General features: G+C 39.6%; 1 protein-coding gene across 1 annotated transcript in view; it reads right to left on the reverse strand.

Moving 5' to 3' along the window:
- si:ch211-266k8.4 (TBC1 domain family member 12) overlaps nt 1-20,671 on the reverse strand; it is a 52,934-nt gene that overhangs the window by 22,138 nt on the left and 10,125 nt on the right. The window contains exons 10-11 of the mRNA XM_017473415.3: nt 18,318-18,430; nt 1,404-1,496 (exon numbers count right to left, since the gene is read on the reverse strand). Coding sequence (XP_017328904.1) covers nt 1,404-1,496; nt 18,318-18,430 — 206 coding nt within the window. The remainder of the gene's footprint in view (nt 1-1,403; nt 1,497-18,317; nt 18,431-20,671) is intronic.

A 20,671-nucleotide genomic window follows, 5' to 3' on the forward strand; every position in this document is an offset into this window, starting at 1 on the left:
ATGACAAGATAATATTATTGCACAGTACATGATATCACAATATCTATTTATAACGTTTTAAAAATTTATAACATTTCAAAACTCCTACTTTTTGAAAGAAAACTTTTTATATATTATAATTGTGTACTGAAAAAATTTTAAATTGTCTTTTTTTTTTTTTTTTTTTTTTTTAAATTTTTTCTGAATTTTTCCGCTTTATCAGTGTTTAAAAATGAATTTTTGTAAACATTATATAAAAGTTTTTCCCATTTCTTTATTTAATTTATTTATTATTTCAAGTGTTTTGCTAACACTTTACATAATGATGATACATATGCTGCATCGTATGTTGCATGGCTTAAAGTCTATCCATGGATTATAAAATAAACTTTTGTCCCAAGTTTTTTTTTTTTTTAATTTTTCTTCTTTTTCCTTATTTAAAAATTCATTTTCCTTGATGCCAAATGTCAGAAAAGGTGACTCTAGAAATAAATGACTCGTCACATGTTTCCAAGAGCCCTCGTACCCTGTGAGTGGGGGCGGGGTCATCCCGAACAAGACCACGCCCATCAGGATAGAAAGATTTCACCACCGTAGCACTGATTTTGCAGTGACCCGTCACTCCGTCCATGCCAACAAAATAAATAATTGCCCCCTCTCCCCCAGTCACAGCATAACAGATCCACAGAAAAGCCACATTATTCCTTTTAGTAAGAGCCGCACGATTTGATTTTATACTCGAGCCACAAGCAAACAAAATCATACAAGCATTAAAAAAAACAAACAAACAAACAAAAAAAAAAAAAACACACAGGTCCTGTAACAGCAGTGTGAACGTTATCACTCCCATCCCGCTCCTACACACGGTGCCTGCATGCTATTCAAAGCAGGAGTCACGCGATGCCGAACCTCAACCTCAACAGACTTCAAACACTGATCCGATCTTTTTCCCCTATTAAACAAAATCAATTAGACAAGAAAATATGGGCTGTGTTTCACTTCAACAATACAAAACCTTTTTCTAGAGTGCACAGCTGGCCTGAGGATAGTCAAGTCATGTCACCTTTATTTACAGTATGCAGCACATTTAAAAGCAGAAAAGTGCTGTGCAGTAAAATCTAGTGATTCAAATGAATAAAAAATACAAATTTATGAGTAAAACAATAAAAAGCACAAAAGGAAACTTCAGTGTGTGTACGAGTGTGAACGGTGACGTGACACTCCTAAGCCCATAAGCCGAGTGTCTTATAGTCTTCTTTATCATCATCGTTCTCCGGGCCGGTCGCCAGCGCTATTAATTTATCTCTCAAATGTCTTCTCCAATCCTTTAGTGAAACACAGACAGCGGCTCAACATGGTGGTTAGCACATTTCCCCATGCTCATTATTAATTCAAGCTTCTTTTTTGTCAAGTTGTAGTCTGACCTTTTCCAGAAGGTTCATTCGTCTCCTCATCAGCTCTCTGCTCGTTCTGTTCTTCGCAGCTCAGAGACACAGGACTGTTCTCGTCAGTTTCCTCTGTAAACGATTTTACAAACAGAACAGGTATTATTAAAATGTATGGATATTAGACATGGCAATCCCAAGCTAGATTGTTTATTTTATTTTTATTTATTTTCATTCCAATTTTATTCCAAGTCTGTACATCTAAATCAGCCAATCATGTGGCAGCTGGACAATGCATAAAATCATGCAGATACAGGTCAAGATCTACAGTTAATGTTCACATCATACACATCAAGAATGAAGAAAAGTGAGATCTCTGTGACTTTAACAGTGGCATGGTTGTTGGTGCCAGATGGGCTGGTTTGAGTATTTCAGAAACTGCTGATCTCCTGGGATCCTCACACACACACACACACACACACACCAGCCCATGATGGCCTCGGATTCCTGTTCTTGGCTGACAGGAGTCGAACCTGATTTGGTCTGTAGTTCATCCACCTTGATGTTTTGTACATTCTGAGATGGTTTCCTGCTCACCACGGTTGCAAAGAGTGACTTACTGTGGCAAATGGTCTGCACTTATATAGCGCTTTTTTAACGTTAGCAGTTCCAAAGCGCTTTACCCATTCTCACACACACACATACCCACATGCAAAGCACTAGCTTGCCATCCGAAGCAACTCGGGGTTCAGTGTCTTTCCCAAATACACTTCGGTATGTGGAGTCATGGAGGGCCGGGAACCGAACCTCCAACCCTACGATTAGTGGACAACCCGCTGTACCACCTGAGCCGCAGTCACGCTATATCCTATATCCTTCCTGGCAGGTCAAAGCTATCTGGCCATTTTCCTCTGACCTTTCTTATCAACAAGGTGTTTCCACCCACAGAACAATCACTCACTCGATGTCTTTCATAAGTTTTTCCTTTTTTTTTTTAAAGCTATACTTAAAAAAAGCTATACTATATTTAAGCTATACTATACTATAGATGCCATGTTTGTCTTTTGTTAGAAACAAGCTACCAGGTAACGGTGATGAGAGATGCATGATCTTTTCTTTGTTTTTTTTTATTAGTAGAAGTTTTTTTTTGTTGTTTTTTTTCCCCCTCCAGAGGATGGAATTTAACCAGTTGCAATTTATTTTTGGTCAAATTCAGCATCCGTGTACATGGACACACACTGAAGGTAGAGTCAAAGAGTAAACAAAATGAGTCCAACCGTTTTGTAGTTTATCTTAAACCCAAATTATAACCTACACACCGTTAAGATGGGCAAATTTTACCCACATGTCGAGATCATACAGGGTTTTTAAAAAAAATAAACATTTTAAAAACAGATTTACAGTTTAGAGAAGAATAACAGGGTAATGATGATTCATTTCAACACAAATTCAGCAAATGGCAAAAGTCAACAGTGAAGGTCTGCGGCTTCAAAGCCCTGATTAGAGGAAGTCATAAATCAGCAATCCGTCTCAATCGACGAGAGTTTCCAGGCTTTGCTTTAACCCCGACCTCAAACGGATCACAGGCACGGACACGCACTCCAGCCCCTTGTGAGAACGCTGAAGGGCGCAATGCCTCAGCCTGTCACGTTTAAGTGCCCTACAAAAGGGACAAACTCATTCTTGAAAAGGATTTTCCTCTTTGTTTTCCCCTGACAGCCTTCTTCCTGATTTACCTACAGCAAGTCTTTGTGGTGATTGTTTGAGTAGATGACCATCAGTACCTTTCAACGTGAGGACCTACGGCACAATTTCGGCCCGTTAAACCCAAACTTGACCCTTTTCCACTAATCCGAGGACAGTTTAGCAGTTTAATGGGTTGTCGGTAGAAAGCAGCACACTCTAAACCATGACATCTGGAGTCAGGACGGATTAGCGACGGATGCTAAACGTCCCCCTGCGGCTATGCTGCTGTAATCATAGAAGATCAGAACTGAGCCCGTAATCCGATCATGACACCGAAGATCTTCGATACAGTTTCAAACCAAAAGAAGTTACTGTGTCAGAATTATTTGGCAACATTCAACAGGAAAAGAGAAAGAAATACACAACAGTAAAGTAAGGAATAATACACACTGTTGCTGGAAAATAATCAACAATGTTGTGGTGTCACGAAGCAGAGTTACTGTTACCACCCTGACGGTGATTATTTTCCTATAGCAGCATGTCCTGAGGCGTTTCCCTCCTTTTACACCACAGCCACTTGCCAACGATTACAACTGATTCATTCACAAATGACGTAAATATTTACAAATTTATTTCCACGTTATACTTTTTATTACATTATACTGTAGCAGCAGTAAACAGTCGTTCCTTGACGCTCTCAAAGTTAATAAGACCGTCCTGAAGATGTCGAAAAAACCTAAAGTTGCAGCTTTCATACTAACTGTTTCGAAGCTCCGACACTGGAGACTCCTTCCAAAAATGTTTAATACACGTCTCCTTATGTGGTGCGTCCATTATAAAGCCGCCTCTGAATTAGCTGTTACTATAGAAACGATAACTTATTAGAACAAGCGCATTACTATAAACCTGCGATCTGTTAGAGGAACAAAACCTCATGACCTATCAAAATTGAGGATTCAGCATCATGCGGTCTAAACCAGCGTTTCCCAACCTTTTTTCAGTCACGGCACACTTTGAAAATTTTCAAAAAATTTGTGGCACCCTACGCAAACACTAATGCTAGACAGCGTTAGCTACATGAGGATGAAGTTGATGGTCCAGAAGCATCTGGAGCATTTCTTTTAAAAAATCTGTCCATATTCTTTTGCACTACACACACATCGTCACACGCTAGTTATTAGGATAAAACACATGCATACATTATGCAGACTGATGTTGACGTGGTCAGTGAGGGGGGTTGAGGAGGAGGGAATTATTATTTTTAAATATCATTTTTTATTATTATTGTTATGCGCATGTGTGTCCATCTTATTATTTCTGTCTCATTATTTCAGACATCGGATATTTCTCATCTATTCAACGTTTTATACACATTTTGGAAAAGTCTGAAGGATTTCTACACGGCACCCCTGCTCTCATCAGACGGCACCCCGGGCGGGAAACACTGCTCTAAACTACTTTATCATTTGGGTATTTTAATATTTAAAATTTCCTTAGCATTATATATAATCAAACCAATACATCGTAGTGCATCTATACAAATGAACAATGTTTTTTTGTTTGTTTTTTCTCATTATGTACTCTGGTTGAAGTCACACTGTTTGGTTAGACCCTGTAATTTCAGAAACGAGTGAAAATGATGACGCACACACACACACACATGACTCAAAGGTCACATGACACTGAGCTCTGAATCTGCTCTCATGCGCTTGTTATGACACCATTTCTGTCCCAGAAACACAACCGTAGCTATATTGGAACACAGCCTTTAGGAATGTCACCCCAAATGTGTGTGTGTGTGTTCTCTGAACAAACCAAGGACACATTATCAGCTGTGTTCCCAATATGCTGCCTCATGCACACTCAGCCACTGCCTGCTTACCAAACAGACGTTAAGCCAGAGAGTGATATCGCCCAGTCATCACACAGTGTATGCACATCCAGCAGATTTGTGTATCAAGCTGCCAAGCATGCGCACACCCACACCCACAGCTCAGGAACTTTCACAAACATTGCTGCGTACATTGTCATCATTAACTCTTTACAGTAATGTTCCCTTAGGAGACATTTTTATCACGTGACAAGAAATCAGCATGAATACCTCAGTAGCTAACAGAGTAACTAACACTTGTATTAAATTATATTTTTAATAATAAACCAAATAAATAGTAAAAGGTCTGCACTTATATAGCACTTTACACTGTGTCTCATTCACCCATTCACACACACACACACTCACGGTAGCAGAGCTGCCATGCAAGGCGCTACCTTGCCATCGGGAGCAACTTGGGGTTCAGTGTCTTACCCAAGGACACTTCGGTATGTGGAGTCACGTGGGCCGGGAATCGAACCGCCAACCCTACGATTAGTGGACAACCCGCTCTACCACCTGAGCCACAGCCACCAGATGGAATTAGTTAGCAAATAAATCAACACCTGGATTAACCAATGCTCATAAAAAGAAGCCCAAAGTGATCGACATGTACAAGCTCTTAACGAACATGTCTACAACCTCTCAATCATTAGTAAACGTTAATTTAAAACAAATCTATACATGTACGTACATTATTAACACGCAGTAATTCAACTTTTGCTCATTTATGTGGATTTTATGGAATTAGCTAGCGTTTCAACAAATATGAGTTAACACACGTGCGAATATTACTTATACTTTATTAAATGCTGACATTTATCATCTGTTCAAGTTAAACAAGACAGTAAATAATGTCAGTTAAGGGATCCATAATGTAAAGGGTTGTTTAAGTCTGTTTAAGCACAGCGCTGAGGCTGTGGTAGATCAGTGGTTAAGGTTCAGGGCTAGTAAACTGAAGGTCATGAGGTTAAATCTCATCATCAAGCAACGTGCTGGGTTTTCTGGGTGCTGATCTTCAAGCGAGATTCTTAATCTTCAAATGCTCTGCGCTGCACTCAGCTAGAGTTAACAAGCCAAGATAAAATCCAACAATGCTATACAAACAGACTGGATTAACCAGAAAAATCTACTTCTACAAACAAAGTGTCAATAAAAAAAAATTTAATTAAAAACGTATATTTAACCCCTTAAATATTAAATCCCCAAAGAAATAAAAGACATTTCCTTCTCCTCAGACTGTCCTGAAAAAAATAATCTTCAAATGTTTCTTTACTAGAGGTACACTCTCTTCAGGGTTCCCTCAGAGTTCTGTGGCTGATTAAGCCAGCTAAGATAAAACAACAGATGAAACCATTTTAACTAAATGAACGTTTACAAGCAGCCTATTAATCCATTATTATACATCGGTTAGTTCCGATCCACCACTTCGATTGGACTGCTTAGATTTACTTTAACCGGACTTGGATGGTTCACCATGTGCACGTTGGACTACTGACCGGATGGTCTACAGTTCAAATCCCAGCACCACCAAGCTGCGACTGCTGGGCCCTTGACCCTTAACCGTGCAGCTGTATGAATGACAGAACTGTAAGTCACTCTGGATAAGGGTGCCTGCCAAACGCCACTGCAAACTTCCGCTTCCTAGTTTGAAATGGTTACTACATAAGAGTTAGCAAAATCATCAATGGCAATCGAGACATTTCAGGAATATAACTATAGTCATAAAATATAAAAGCTCGTGTGATGAAGAATGGACGTTAATTTTACCGGAAGCACCTTTAACAGGAACGTACAAATCATCGTGAGCTAGCTAGCCAGCTAGCTGATGGGCTATTAAGTGAGTGTCGTAGAACGTTTTTGCCATATTGTGTCTGAAATGTCAGTTACTCAGTATTAATTTCTTGTTTATAGAATTGTTGTATAAAAGTGATATTCGGTATAACTGCACTCTTGCTTGTGCAATATTTCTTAAGTAATCTGACTGACTGAAGTAACAAGAACAGGGAGGAAGAGAGATGCAAGTTATTACAATGAAAACATTATTATAGATGTCAGCTAGTGAAACTAATCCTGTCCAAATAGAGCTATGGGCATACTGTACATTTACAACTATTCAAAATACAAGCAATATGATTACAAATTTAGCTAACTAGTTGCATTAACATCTGTTTTTTCTTTTACACTTTGACATGACTCATTTTGCACGTTATGGCAACCCTGATACAAACTCCTGCACTGTGCACGCAGATGCAATTGGTTAAGATGACATGGAGCTTTGAAATTTCTCCAGGTTTCGGGCAAATCAAGAACGTAGAATCGATTCAGAGGAGTTGTGGAGAGTTTCATAAGAGCAAGGTGCTTATGCATGAGTTCCTCACCTTTGCTCATTTCAAAGAGAAGCCCTGAAGTCGCAGTTTTGCACCTAGCAGACATCTTAATGTAAATCTCCTGCCCAAGACAACAGAGGCATGTTTTGCATTGAGTGGGCAGATGAGAAAGTCGAGAGCAGATGTGAAGCTGAACTACAGAGAATCTTCAGAGGACCCACCCGGTTAGCTCAACTCAGTAATCTGAAACCCAACTTTCCATCTTAAAACACAAACCTGTGTGAATGTATCTTTTATGATCTCTTACGGTCAGCAGGTCACCAACATCAAAGCTGTAGCTTCTGAACATCTTTCCACTTTCCTTCTCTCTCTCTCTCTCTTTCTATCCCTCTCTCTCTCCTCCCCCTGGAAGATGTACAGGTGCTCATGCCTTCAAATCAACTCAATCAGCTACAGAATGACTCTTAATTTGCGCTGGGTTTAATCTTGCTTTCAGACAGTTAACTTGGAAGCAGTTACACAGACCAAAAGATGAAACACAGAATGGCATTATCAAGTTCATCTGAGACACACACACACACACACACACACACACACACACACCAGTGTGTTAAGCCACAGCACCACCAAGCTGACACTTGAGCAAGGGCCTTAACCCTCTCTGCTCCAAGGACACCGTATCATGGCTGACCCTGCGCTCTGACAGCAACTTCCTAACAAGCTGGGATACGCGAAAAAAGAATTACACTGTGCTGTAATGTATATCTGAGAAAGGTTTCTTCTTCATCTTTTTTTCCTCTCTATTTTCTCTCTTTTAAAGACAAAAAAAAATTCAGCTTGTCATGTTACACAACAAACAAAACAAACTACTGTCACAAGAGTGCTGACACTGGAGACTCCTTCCAAACCTCCCCAGCTAGGAACATCAATTGAACCTGTTTGTTGTATGGCACATCCACCAGAGAAGTTCCTGGGCAAGTTGTTACTAAAGAAACCGTATCAAATTCAGATGAGCGTGGACTTGAATTACAGCTGGACCTACTGTCAGAGCTTCTGACCAATCAGAATCAAGCATTCAACAGAACTATAGTATTAGAACCTATAAACTACATGCATTACACGGTTTTAATTGATTCCCTTCGCCAGAAATTACAGCAGCAGCAGGTCATTTAGCTGTATTAAAGTCAGTAGGAGTTTGTTTAACATAAAAAAAAAAAACCTCAACAGATAACAAACACGTCATAACTTTCATGTAAGCGGACCGAGTGGAAGCTTATTGTTTGAGATTTGTTATCGTACGTATCCTAAGTGCTACTTTTATCACTGCATTGTGAACTAAATGTATTTAAAGAGCTTAAGCTTCAGCAGCGCTATCAGTGAACCCGACGAACCCAAAAGATATGTCTAGGACTCGACAGTGGCGGTCTTGACTACCAATGATAAAGTACACTATATGGCCAAAGGTTTTCATAGATACCATCACACCCATATGTGCTTGATGGACAATCCCATTCCAGACTTATTTCCCTTTACTGCTATAATAAGCTCCACTCTTCTGGGAAGGCTTTCCACTAGATTTTGGAGCGTGCCTGTGGGGATTTGTGTTCATTCAGCTACAAGAGCATTAGTGAGGTCAGGCACTGATATCGGGTGAGGAGGCATGGGGTGCAGTCGCCGTTCCAGTTCATCCCAAAGGTGTTCAGTGGGGTTGAGATCAGGGCTCTGTGCAGGACACTCAAGTTTTTCCACTCCAACCTTAACAAACCATGTGTTCATGGACCTGGATTTGTGCACAGGAGCATTGTCATTCTGGAACAGGTTCGGGCCTCTTAGTTCCAGTGAAGGGAAACTGTAACGCTACAGCATACAAAGACAATCTGTACAATTGTGTGCTTTCATCTTTGGTGAAGAAATCACATAGGTTTGAGGGTTAGGGGTTCACATACTTTTGGTCATATAGTGTATCAAGACGCTTATGATTTTAAGAGCATTAAAATGATACATAATCTGAAAATGTTCCTTCACTTTGCGTAAACCAAATTCTGCAATATTTTATCAAACCAAATTCTATTGCTATTATGCTCATGTTGAAAGTCTGTGTAGTAAGAGCAACCAGTATCTTCAACCAGGCTGTTATGCAAATTATTCACATTTTACGCAACTGAATTTCAACGACTCACTTTCCAGTCATGCTTCAGGAGCTAGGAAGATCTTCTATCTCAGACACGGACTCAGAAAATTCACAAAACGTCACATTAAACTCACTCCCAGAGAGCTGGATTGCTGCTTTATAAGTGGAACCTCGCATTAAAATGCTACATGTATCTGTGTGGATTACGTGCTTAAGGAAAGCCACATGGTAAAGGTATTTCAGAAACACACAGATAAGGATGTAACTGGATTCTGGCTAGACACCGTGATAAGATCTTGGCAAAATATACATGCAAATCTTACTGTGCCACATTTCTGAATCACCTCTCAGAATAGCAATAGTTATATTACTCTACCCATCTCACTAACTGTGGTGACTGGGGATTGATATAATACATTATATATATAAAATGCAAACCACAAATGGAAAGTCCAGATATTGTCCAGATTCAGATCTAAGGTGTAAACGATCTCATAAAAACACATTTGCTCATCAACAGTCTCTGAAAGCCTAAATATCAATTTGCTGGAGCTCTTAATGCTTCTCCTGCACATGATGTGGTATCTATTACACACCAGACAACAGAGGAGGTGACAGGAGATGATTTCAGCTTAAATAAGCAGTTCTGAGGGCAATGCTATAAGGAAATATCTTTCAGGTAGACAGTAGACACTGTAGACAAACGTCCCTCGATTGCCGGAAATGTGAATAGAAACGTTCTGCTCGTATCTCGTTACAAAAGAGGGACAAGAGGAAGCAGTGGAGTGCGAATGTGTACCGGAGCGGCACAGGAATGAAACGCTGACTGCACGATAATACAAACGGAAAAATAATATGCGGTAGCAGAACAAAACAGATCAATAGGATAAGTAGAACAAATAGAGGGGACAAAAGTGTCACACTACAGAAAGTGACTTGGCAGATTTTTTTTTTTTTTTTTTTTAATGCTAAATAACCTTTAATTAAATCTTCCCTGTGGCATCAAACAGGTCCTGTTTCAGAGCTCTCGCCTCAACAGATCTTAAACCCACATCAGAGGTCAGAGGTCGACCTGGAGAGTTCAGGGTGAGGAGAAAAAGCTGGTGAAGGATGTGAGATTAGTTCTGTATTGCATTTAGTCCTAAAGCAATGGTATTTATCAACATTGCATAAAATAGATTGCAAATTGTTTCTTCTTAATACAATTTAGAACAAAAAAAGAAAGAAAAAAACTGAGCTAATGAAGCTTAACAAGTATGAATCATCTTGTGAAGTGCTGCAGATCAACCGAGAAGTGGACGTCCATGAACAGCCACAGACGAAGGCACAACCGACATGATGATGGCAAACATAGTCCGCATGTATGGAGATATTTGGGACGCCCTGTAATTTGTTTTTATCGTTTGGGAAATAGAACCAACTAAACAAAAATAAGAACTTCATGAGTGGGATTATAAAAAAACAACAACAACAACAACAACAACAACAACACCACCACCACCACCACCACACCAGTCAAGTGCTCATCTCCAGTTGAGGCCAGTTATGAATTGGAGTGGTGTAGCTGAGGTTGAGGAACTGTCAGAGACAAGATTTACACACCATGCGGACAGTGATGACATTTCTACCTCTGGGTTTTGACCCCAGTGGTTTCCAACGTTTCTTGGGCCACAGAGGTAGGGTTCATAATAAATAAATAAATAAATAAATAAAAACAAATAAACAGACAAACCAACCAACAAATCAGCCACAATCTTAGGCCAAGCCCACTTTTTTTTTATTGGGGCGGTCCAAATTAAGATATAGACATTTCGATGGCTAAACAGGCGCAGATACTAGTATTGTGTTACAGCCCTTTCATAATTATAGAGACAAATCTAAATGCTCACGATAAATAAAGCCACTGGTCTGGAGGTCAGCTGTGTGACTGTGCTCTTCTCTCATCCTGCTGTAATTACCGTCATCAGAAGCTCTACACTGAGCTCTGTAATTTACCTGATGCCTGTTCAGCTTACTTTTTGTCTTTTATGATTGAAGACATCTACAATGAGTGGCTTTAGCTGCTCTTTCCAAACACAAACCTTTATTACCTTCATAAAGGGGTTATATATAAAGATTATAAAGCTCGGTTGAAAACGTATGTGACGGAACAAGCAAGGACAGAAAGTGAGAGTGGGTATATCTGGGTGTTGCAATACAAATTCTAAGAGAAGGATATCGATAGTGTTTGGAACGGTGTTTGTTTTCCTTAAAGAACCCCAAACCTGTCAGTTTAAACTACTAAAAATCAATGTAGAATAATAAAGTTGTTTAAAGGCTGCTTTAATACCAGGATGAATTTTTATTTTTTTTAACCTCAGTAAGGCTTTTAACAATGAACCACAAAAAAATTCACGACTACATAATTAATAAACAAGGCACACTGTTTCCCGCTACCGTACAACTACTAGTAAAAGCAGTCTGGCTGTGAAAACCAATGTTTACTTTGTTCTTTGCTAACCAACCTTTGCCAGGAAACCTAGCTGGTTAGCTTAGCATGCACATTTCAGTTAGCGCATCAACTCCTATAAGTGCCAAATTTGACCCGTCTGTAGAATCAGAATCACCCACCCAAGAAGAGTTAACCATTTAAAAATCATGTTTTTGAATATAAGGGTACTGTGCAGCTTTGTGTCTTAGTCAAGTACGTGTTCAAACCTCCGCCAGATGCTTCATACAGCTGTTACTCAATGCAATCTCCTCAACGCAGAAAGTCTAGAAAAAAAAAAAAAGACCTCGTCATTGTTTATGAAAGGATATAAAAACCTCAAGCCGCTTGTGACGCATGGCGAGAGCAGGACGGCTCAGGGTCACTATGATCACTAAGAGTATGAGTTATTTCTCTTTATTCACATAAAACACCAGGACTGAGAAGGTCAGGTATTTTTTCAGCACTGTGAAGCACAATGAAGAAGACATTCTCGACAAACCTTCAACTCTTTTACATCAAAAATAATCCAAACTAATATTCATAATAATATACTTGCTTCACAGTAGGGCTTAATTTTTATTTTTTTCTAATTTAAGCACGCATAGTCTGTATTTACAAAGCATCCGTATGTACAAGGATAACTACATAATCATCCAGATAACTCAGCATACTGGTTTAATTATGCAAAACTTTAAAATTGAGCTTAAATTCAAAGTGAATCTGTACGGCTGATCATCAAACACATGCAGCTGTGGTGCGCAGATGTTCTCCTAGGTGTATTCCACCATACATTAAGGGGCAGTGTCGCAGGTAGCTAGCATGTAGCTATAATGCTGTGTTCGACTTACTGTACCTCAGAAGTGGTAGGTCAGCGTTTGGGATTACGGAGACCTTTGAGCATTCCGAAAAAAAGAAAGGAAAATAAAAGGGGGAAAAAAAACCCAAAAAAAACACAACACCATGTACTCATGATAAGTGATGTTTATTTTCCTCCTCAAAACAGTGAGCTGTATAGTCCGTGTTAGAGATTGAACACGCGAATGTCTGTATGTTGATGCTACTTTGTTTACTGTTCGTGCTGTGAGCAGCCCACGTTGTATCGAGGTCACTCGCTGAATTGAGGGGGGGACTTTTTGTTTTTTTTCCCCCCTGGTCAGAGGTCGCGAATTACGAGTTACGACCTCTAGTCAAATGCAGCATATTGCATAGGAGTAGTAGACAGAAGAAGCGACGTGAGAAAGGATGCGATAAAGGAGAAATTGGAGATTATTGTAGGTTATTTGAGAATCATTTAAGTTGTAAGTTATGCAAAAAGTTTGTCCCGAATTCCCCTCCATTTTTTTATGCACATCTCAAGAACTCAACACGCCTCAACAACAATTCACTGTGACATCACTGCAGGTCATATAAATAATAATAATAAAACACTATTTTGGGTGAGATGTTATAGAAAAAATAATCCCAGATGGAATGTTGTAATAAAGCAGACTTGGTAACACCCCAAAGTTGATTATTTTCCTACATCATAATACCCTGAGTGTTTAACTCCTTTAAATGCCACCATTTTTTGTGATCGTTTTGGCCAAAAATGCTTGATTTTGCGTTTGAGTTTTTTGTGGAAAACTACTTGAATTGGTCAAATTGCAGTTGCATGAAATTGTTCTGCACGCACTTTCACAGTGATGTTTGCTGGCAAATGAGAACTTTTATCTGTGCTCAAGTCCGCCGCACGTGAATCGAAGAGGGCTTTGGCTGAATGCGAGTTGTGATGATGTCACATGACGCATCTTGGCCCAAATCTGTGGAAAATCTGTGGCAAAAAAACTGCAGGCCCCCTCTGAATATTGCAGCGTTTGCTTGATTTTGCAATCATTTCGGACATCTCAAAATCGCTAAATTCTGAAGGGACTGTTTTATAGTTACGCAAGTAATTTCCTGTTATCACTTATGTTATAGCAACTTTTCTGTAATCCCTCAAAGTTAATAAGACAAAAAGAAGCAGCGTATAATGCTACGTCTTGTTAAATGTGAAATCCTGCTGCATGACTCAGCAATTCCCTGAAGGTACAACGCCACTTTAAAGCAAGTTCAAGTTATATTAAATAGCCTGAAAGATGATGACTGAATGATGGAGAGGACTGAAGAACGAGTCATGAACAGCTTAGTGCTGGTTTTAGGTTCACATGGAGCTCTGGGTAAACATCACAGTGAATATGGAAAAGTTTTGATTGTTTAAAAATAAATAAATAAATAAATAAATAATAATAATTTCATCTTTTTGAGTTCAGAGCAAAACCCCATCTTCAGCAGCCCCCCAAGCCACCCACCCCCCTGCTCCCGCTCTCTCACACACACACCTCTCTGTAACTGAACAATCCTTGACTTCGAATTTTAAGCCTTTTCCCATACGGACACCAACTAAAAAACACAACACTGAAAAAGTGCCAATCTGCAATAGTCCCAGATTGGGCGGCGTATCTGCTGAACACGCGCTGAGATGTTATTTAATTAAGCAAGTCCAGAGGGAGATCTCGAGTTACTAAAAACACAAGGCTTCAGCAGAAACTCTGCTCAGGGACACAGGAAAGCTGCTCTGCGCTGATCTGGTCATTCTGCACGATTAGAAGCAAAATGTTTAATAGTGTGTTTGCATACGCAGAAGATTCCAGAGTAGCCAGATGAGCAATACTAAAGCCTACTGTATATCACTGCCATTTTAGATGTGTGTATGACTTGTATGGCAGGTGCTCGGGCTGGGCGATATGACCATGTGAGGCTGAAATTCTGATAAATTATATCACTTAAATGAGATATTGTGATATCTGTTCAAATGCTTTTTGGATTTTTAAAGATTGGGAGCAGCTGATGTAAAAGGTGTAACGTTTTCCACTACAAAACGTTTTCAAGTTTCTCAGTAAAATGGCATGCTGAGCTTTTTGGTCTTCTTAACTTCAAGAAAGAGGGGGACTAAAAGAGAGGCTGGTGGGGGAATGGCTGTTTATAGCTGCTATAACGTAAGTGCTAACAGGAATTGACGCTCCACAACCTTCAATGTAATTCCTTACATATTTGTACGACAGTGATCTTGCAAACAATGGATCGTGTTAGTTTCTATAGTAGACTTTTGTTTTATTTATTTTCACTTCAGCTGTGCCATTTTTTCCCTAAAAAGTAGCTCACAACACAGTTTTACAACTTCAATTCTCCTTGCATGCAGCAGGGGGCACGAAAAAAAAAGAAAATAAATAAATAAATAAAAAGAAGGAAAAAAAAAGAAAAGCAAAAGACACCGCAACTTTAAAGGATTTGTTGTAACATCATACTTTATCTTATTTAGACTGAAGATTTACAACCTAAGGATTCAATAATTATAATGGGCGAGTTCACACTATGATAAAATGACAAAGAGCAATAAAACTGAGATCAATAATCTTCATTGCTATTTCAGCCATTATCCTGCAGCTCTACAACTGAACTAAAGAATTAATCATTAGTCCAGGGTGAAGAAATAAATAAATCAATAAATCACACACAGGCAGTAACCATTAAATGCAAAGTGCTGAACGTAAAGAGAGGTTTCTAACAGCACAGCGACAAACATCAGGAAGAAGCTGAGTCATTTCAGCAGGCCAGGGTATGAAGGAGAGAGAGAGAGAGAGAGAGAGAGAGAGAGAGAGAGAGAGAGAGAGAGAGAGAGAGAGAGAGAGAATGGGGGAGCACCTGCTCTCAGAGGTGGTGTGATGATTGAATACAATCCTACAATTGAATTAAAAAAAGCCAGATCTCTAGCTTACTCTACAGTCAGTCATAAACATGAACAAAACCCATCTACTTTAACAGGTGGACATTTTACTGACATTATGACATGGTGATTTATAACCGCGGACGAGGATGCGTTTCCTTATGAGGGTTCTCTTCTCTCGTTAGGGATTTAAATCTACATCCGGATCTCCGTAAAGCCACTTTGTGACATGTGTCTATTGTTCCTGTATCCAAAAGCAAACACCCTGATTACCACCATTTTAAAAATAGATCGATTACAAGTGTTTTCAAATAAAACTGTCTAATAACTTTTAAAAAAAACGAGATGGTGTTTGTGTAGGGATGAAACGGGTACTGGTTTCATGATAAACCATGATAAAATGATGTCATCATTATTTTATTTTATAAGTGATTACAGGAGCTAATTGTTTCATGGAAATTCCAAAACCTTAAAAGTAACTATAAATGATTTTTTAAGAAAAAGTATTGTGTGTTGTTCTTTAATAAATAAAACATGCTTGCGTGCGTACATGGGTGTGGTATAATACACACCCAAAAGTACACATTCAAAAAGTATTCAGAACCCTTCATTTCTTTCAGATTTTATGATGTTGCAGCCTTATGTTTTAAATTATTCTCCCCCCCCCCACATCAATCTACACTCCATACCCCACAATGACAAAGCAAAAAGCAGATTTGTGATAACTTTACATATGTATTAAAAAGAAGAAAAAAAAAAAAAGTTATAGTGTGTTATATGTGATAGTTATATGACATTGACACAAGTATTTGGACCCTTTGCAGTGACACTTGAAATTTAGCTCAGGTACATCCCATTTCTCTAGATCACTTTAGACATGAAAGGCACCGGTCTATATAAAGGTCCAACAGCTGAAAATGCATATCAGAGCAAAAACCAAGCCATGAGGTCAAAGGAACTGCCTGGAGAGCTCAGAGACAGGATTGTTTCGAGGCACAGATCTGGGGAAGGCTACAAACAAACAAACAAATAAATAAAAATGGAACAATTAGGATACTTCCTAGAGCTGGCCACCTAGCCATACTGAGGAGTCAGGAGAGGTGACTAAGAACACGATGGTCACTCTGATTGAATCGAAGAGATCATGTGTGGAGATGGGAGAAACTTGCAGAAGGTCAACAATCACTGCAAAACTCCAACGATCTGGGCTTAATGGCAGAGTGGCTAGACAGAAGCCTCTCTTCAGTGAAAGACACACTGGAAAGATGCTTGGTGAAATTTGGAAGAAAAAAAAAAAAATCTAATTCCCAGCAGGCACTTCAACGTGAAAAAAAATCGAAGGGGTCTGAATTATTTCTGAACGCACTGTAACTCCGTTTGGTGCTGGGCCACATCACACCATCCCGTTATCAGTTAGTTTCCCACAAGAGCACGTTATTAAGCGTTTTATTCCTTACTTATGAGACCAATTGAACTGGTACACTTGGCTTTGTTTACTGTGTCGCTGAATATCACAATATGCATTCATCTTTCCACATGAATCATCTATAGGCTTATTTATTTATTTATTTATTTATTTATTTATTTCAGTTCCGGTCAAAACCGATGAGATGGATTCTTAGCAAGTACACGATTATCCCACTACACCTGCCTAGAACATCTGGCCTCTCCAAAAGCGTAAGACAGGTTCACTAAACATCACGCAGCCTTGAGCAGCTGACAGCTCAGCAAAGCGACAAAAACAGAGCAGGGAAGTGAAGAAGAAGAGGGCTGTTGAATCGAGCTGGGGGACATTCAACAGGTGTTTCACACACAATGACAGACTGCTCCTGTGTGTGTGTGTGTGTGTGTGTGTCCGAGACACGGTCTCAGAGTTTGTTCTCATTACACTACTATCAGAGTGAGGGAAAGGGCGGATGACTCAACATGAGTCATGCTGTGTCTGCCCAGAAGCCCCCCCCCACCCCCACCCCCCCCCCCCACACACACACACACACACACACACACACAGTTTTAGACCTTTCAATTAATTTTACACCAGGGCCCCCCTCAACACACCTCCGGTTCTCATACACAGACACAGACACACACACACACAAAGTTGTGTAATCCCCTGAAGATCTTAAACCCAGACAGAGCCTCTGGGAGTTTCTCCTGCATTAAAGAGGCTCTGAGTCATGAATGCCAGACAGAGAAGAGCATACAGTGATAATACGCTTAAATCGCAGGACGGCATGCGGCAATGAGGACATCGTAACTAAATGAACGACAGGAAGTGAATGAGAGAGGTGATGAAAGTGGTTAAGAGAGTGACGATTCCACGTGTGAGTAACGATGAGGTAAAGAGAAAAAGCGTAAATGACGCGGTCTGTGTGAAATTTGTGTTAACCCCATCTTATATATATATATATATATATATATATATAAAAAATTCACAGACAAACCATCCAAAAAGCTTTAGACTGGGGCGACCCACTGGGGAAAACTCTATAGAGCACTACAGCATGGCTCATCAGTTAGATGTGACAAGGGGTCAGGGTCTCACCGAGGAAACTCTGTCTGGGACAAACCATACAACCCAACTGCATTCTTACTAATAATAGACATTTCACATAAAATTCACTCCAAAATAGAAAGTACCTACTGGGATATTAATTTAGTGGGAACAAACTAGTAATGTGGACACCTGGGGATGTGTGCGTGTGTGTGTGCGCACATGTGTACCTGCATTGTGACCCTCATTAGACTCCTCCAATATGAGCCTGTTCATACAGTTTATCTCCCACTCCTGCACCTCTATACTCCATAAAGCTGGAATCAGGACGCGGTAATGAGAGCTGAAACACACACACACACACACACACACACACACACAATTATACCCAAGTCTCAACATTACGATCAAGATCATATCACTTGATTATCTGACAGAAAGCAAGCTCCAGCTGATGCTGCATGAGATGAAAGACATCATCCTAAATAGTATGACGACAACACCGTGTAGCTTTTCCTCTGGGAAATGAACTGTCAACATCATGACATGAGCTGGCGAGAGTTCAGTGGATTATATCAATAGCAGCATTAATTGCACCATCAGACAAAAACTGCAAAACAAAGCCCTTCGGCCCTCGCCGTGCTCCTAAAGACGAAGATCCGATTCTGATTCATACGATAAAGTGACCAAAAATCAACAATGAGAGCTGCCAAAACGAGCGAGTTAAAGCAAAAAAAATTAAAATAAAAATCAAACATCAAACATCAAAAAAAAAAAAAAAAAAAAAAAAAAAAAAAAAAAAAAAAAAAAAAAAAAAAAAAAAAAAAAAGAGAACACAGTGAATTCAAGGAAATTTCTAAATATGAAAAATTCACTTGAACATGTTGGTCCATTAAACTCAGAATGCTGAGTCGGCTTTTAAAAACCACACAAACTTTTTAAAACCAACTTTCAACCTGAAATTTTTCCCCATAGCCTTTTAGAAACCCATCTTTACCGAGGGTGCCGATACTTTTGGAGCAGACTGCAAACATGTAACGACTACAGAACAAGAAAAAAAAAGAAAAGACACATACAAGACAAGTGAAAAACATGAAAATGATATAAAAAAAAAGAATAACAAAGAAGAAAAAGGAAAAAAGTAAGACACACAGAGAGAGAGAGAGAGAGAGAGAGAGAGAGAGAGAGAGAGAGAGAGAGAGAGAGAGAGAGAGAGAGAGAGAGAGAGAGAGAGAGAGAGAGAGAGAGAGAGAGAGAGAGGCAGTGTGCTGTAGAGCAGCTGGTTGAGACAGTTGCTGTGTCTCCAATGTGAGCGGTTTGCACCCTGACTGCTGCTGTAAATCTGAGCTAAATGAGATTTAAATGTTACTGGAGACCAGGACAGATGTTAAGGGGACAGATGTTAAGAGGGTGGAGTTTGAGACACAAAACTGTTCTTACAGGGCTCATCATCAGAACAGCTCTAATGTTTCTCCTTTTATTTTTTAAACTCCATCACAGTGATTTGGTGTCAGGGGGTTGGATTCCCAGTGAGACACTACGACAGAATGACAGACAAAGGGACAGTGAGACAGAGGGACAGTGAGACAGATCTGACCTGCCGAGTTATGGGAATCCACTGAGACAGTGAGACAGAGGGACAGAGAGACAGATCTGAGCTGCCGAGTTCAGAGTCAGCGCCAGCCCAGTTACGGGAATCCTCTCGCTCATGTGAGGAGCTTCGTGAAGGTGTGTATCTGCATATAAATGCCTCGGTCCCCCTCAACTCCGCTTTATTCCTCCTTACAATGTGGAGCCCAATTAGCATGCTGCATGAACATGGACGTGTCCTCCCCACAGTTACTGAATGTTTTTAGACTCAACTATCAAAATGATAGATACTCAGACAGACAGATAGATAGATAAATAGATAGACAGAGAGGCAAGCAGACAAAGACCGAGACAGACAGACTTATACTCAGATAGACAGACAGACAGACAGATAGATAGATAGAAAGACTACTTGACAGAGACATATACTAGATAGATAATTAAATAGACAGACAGACAACCAAAATATAATTTATTTATTAGTTGTTCCATTTATCCAGTGCCTCACTAACACCCAAAAACATGCAACAGAAAGTAACATCAATAAACACACTCAAAAATAAAATAAACAAAACATCGAGTCAAAAAAAGTACACAATGTTTAAATCGTACACATTTACATATCATGCCTAATGTTTTAAATAGTTTGTTTGAATAGGTCTGTGACACCATTATTACAGGTTATTGGGGATTAAAGCAGATTAAACAGTATCAGGAGGGATTTTCAGCAGTCAGAGCCCCAGCACTGGTTCAGCAATGACTTCACGTCCAGGTTGCCATAGTGAGCCTCATATCAACACAACACTTCTGTGTTAACACTGAAAAGTCCGCCTCCTTCTTTTGTCTGAAGCTGAAGTCTAACAGATGCCAGGACAGAAATGTGATAAGCACTTTATCTCTCTGTTCAAAGAAACCCACATGTAATGACGTTCAACATAACTGACCCACACTCCGTGGGTCACTTTTCCTTCTCATCAAATCCCTGAGCTTACTA

This window comes from Ictalurus punctatus, chromosome 8, assembly GCF_001660625.3.
Source record: "Ictalurus punctatus breed USDA103 chromosome 8, Coco_2.0, whole genome shotgun sequence".
In the NCBI taxonomy this organism is placed as follows: domain Eukaryota; kingdom Metazoa; phylum Chordata; class Actinopteri; order Siluriformes; family Ictaluridae; genus Ictalurus; species Ictalurus punctatus.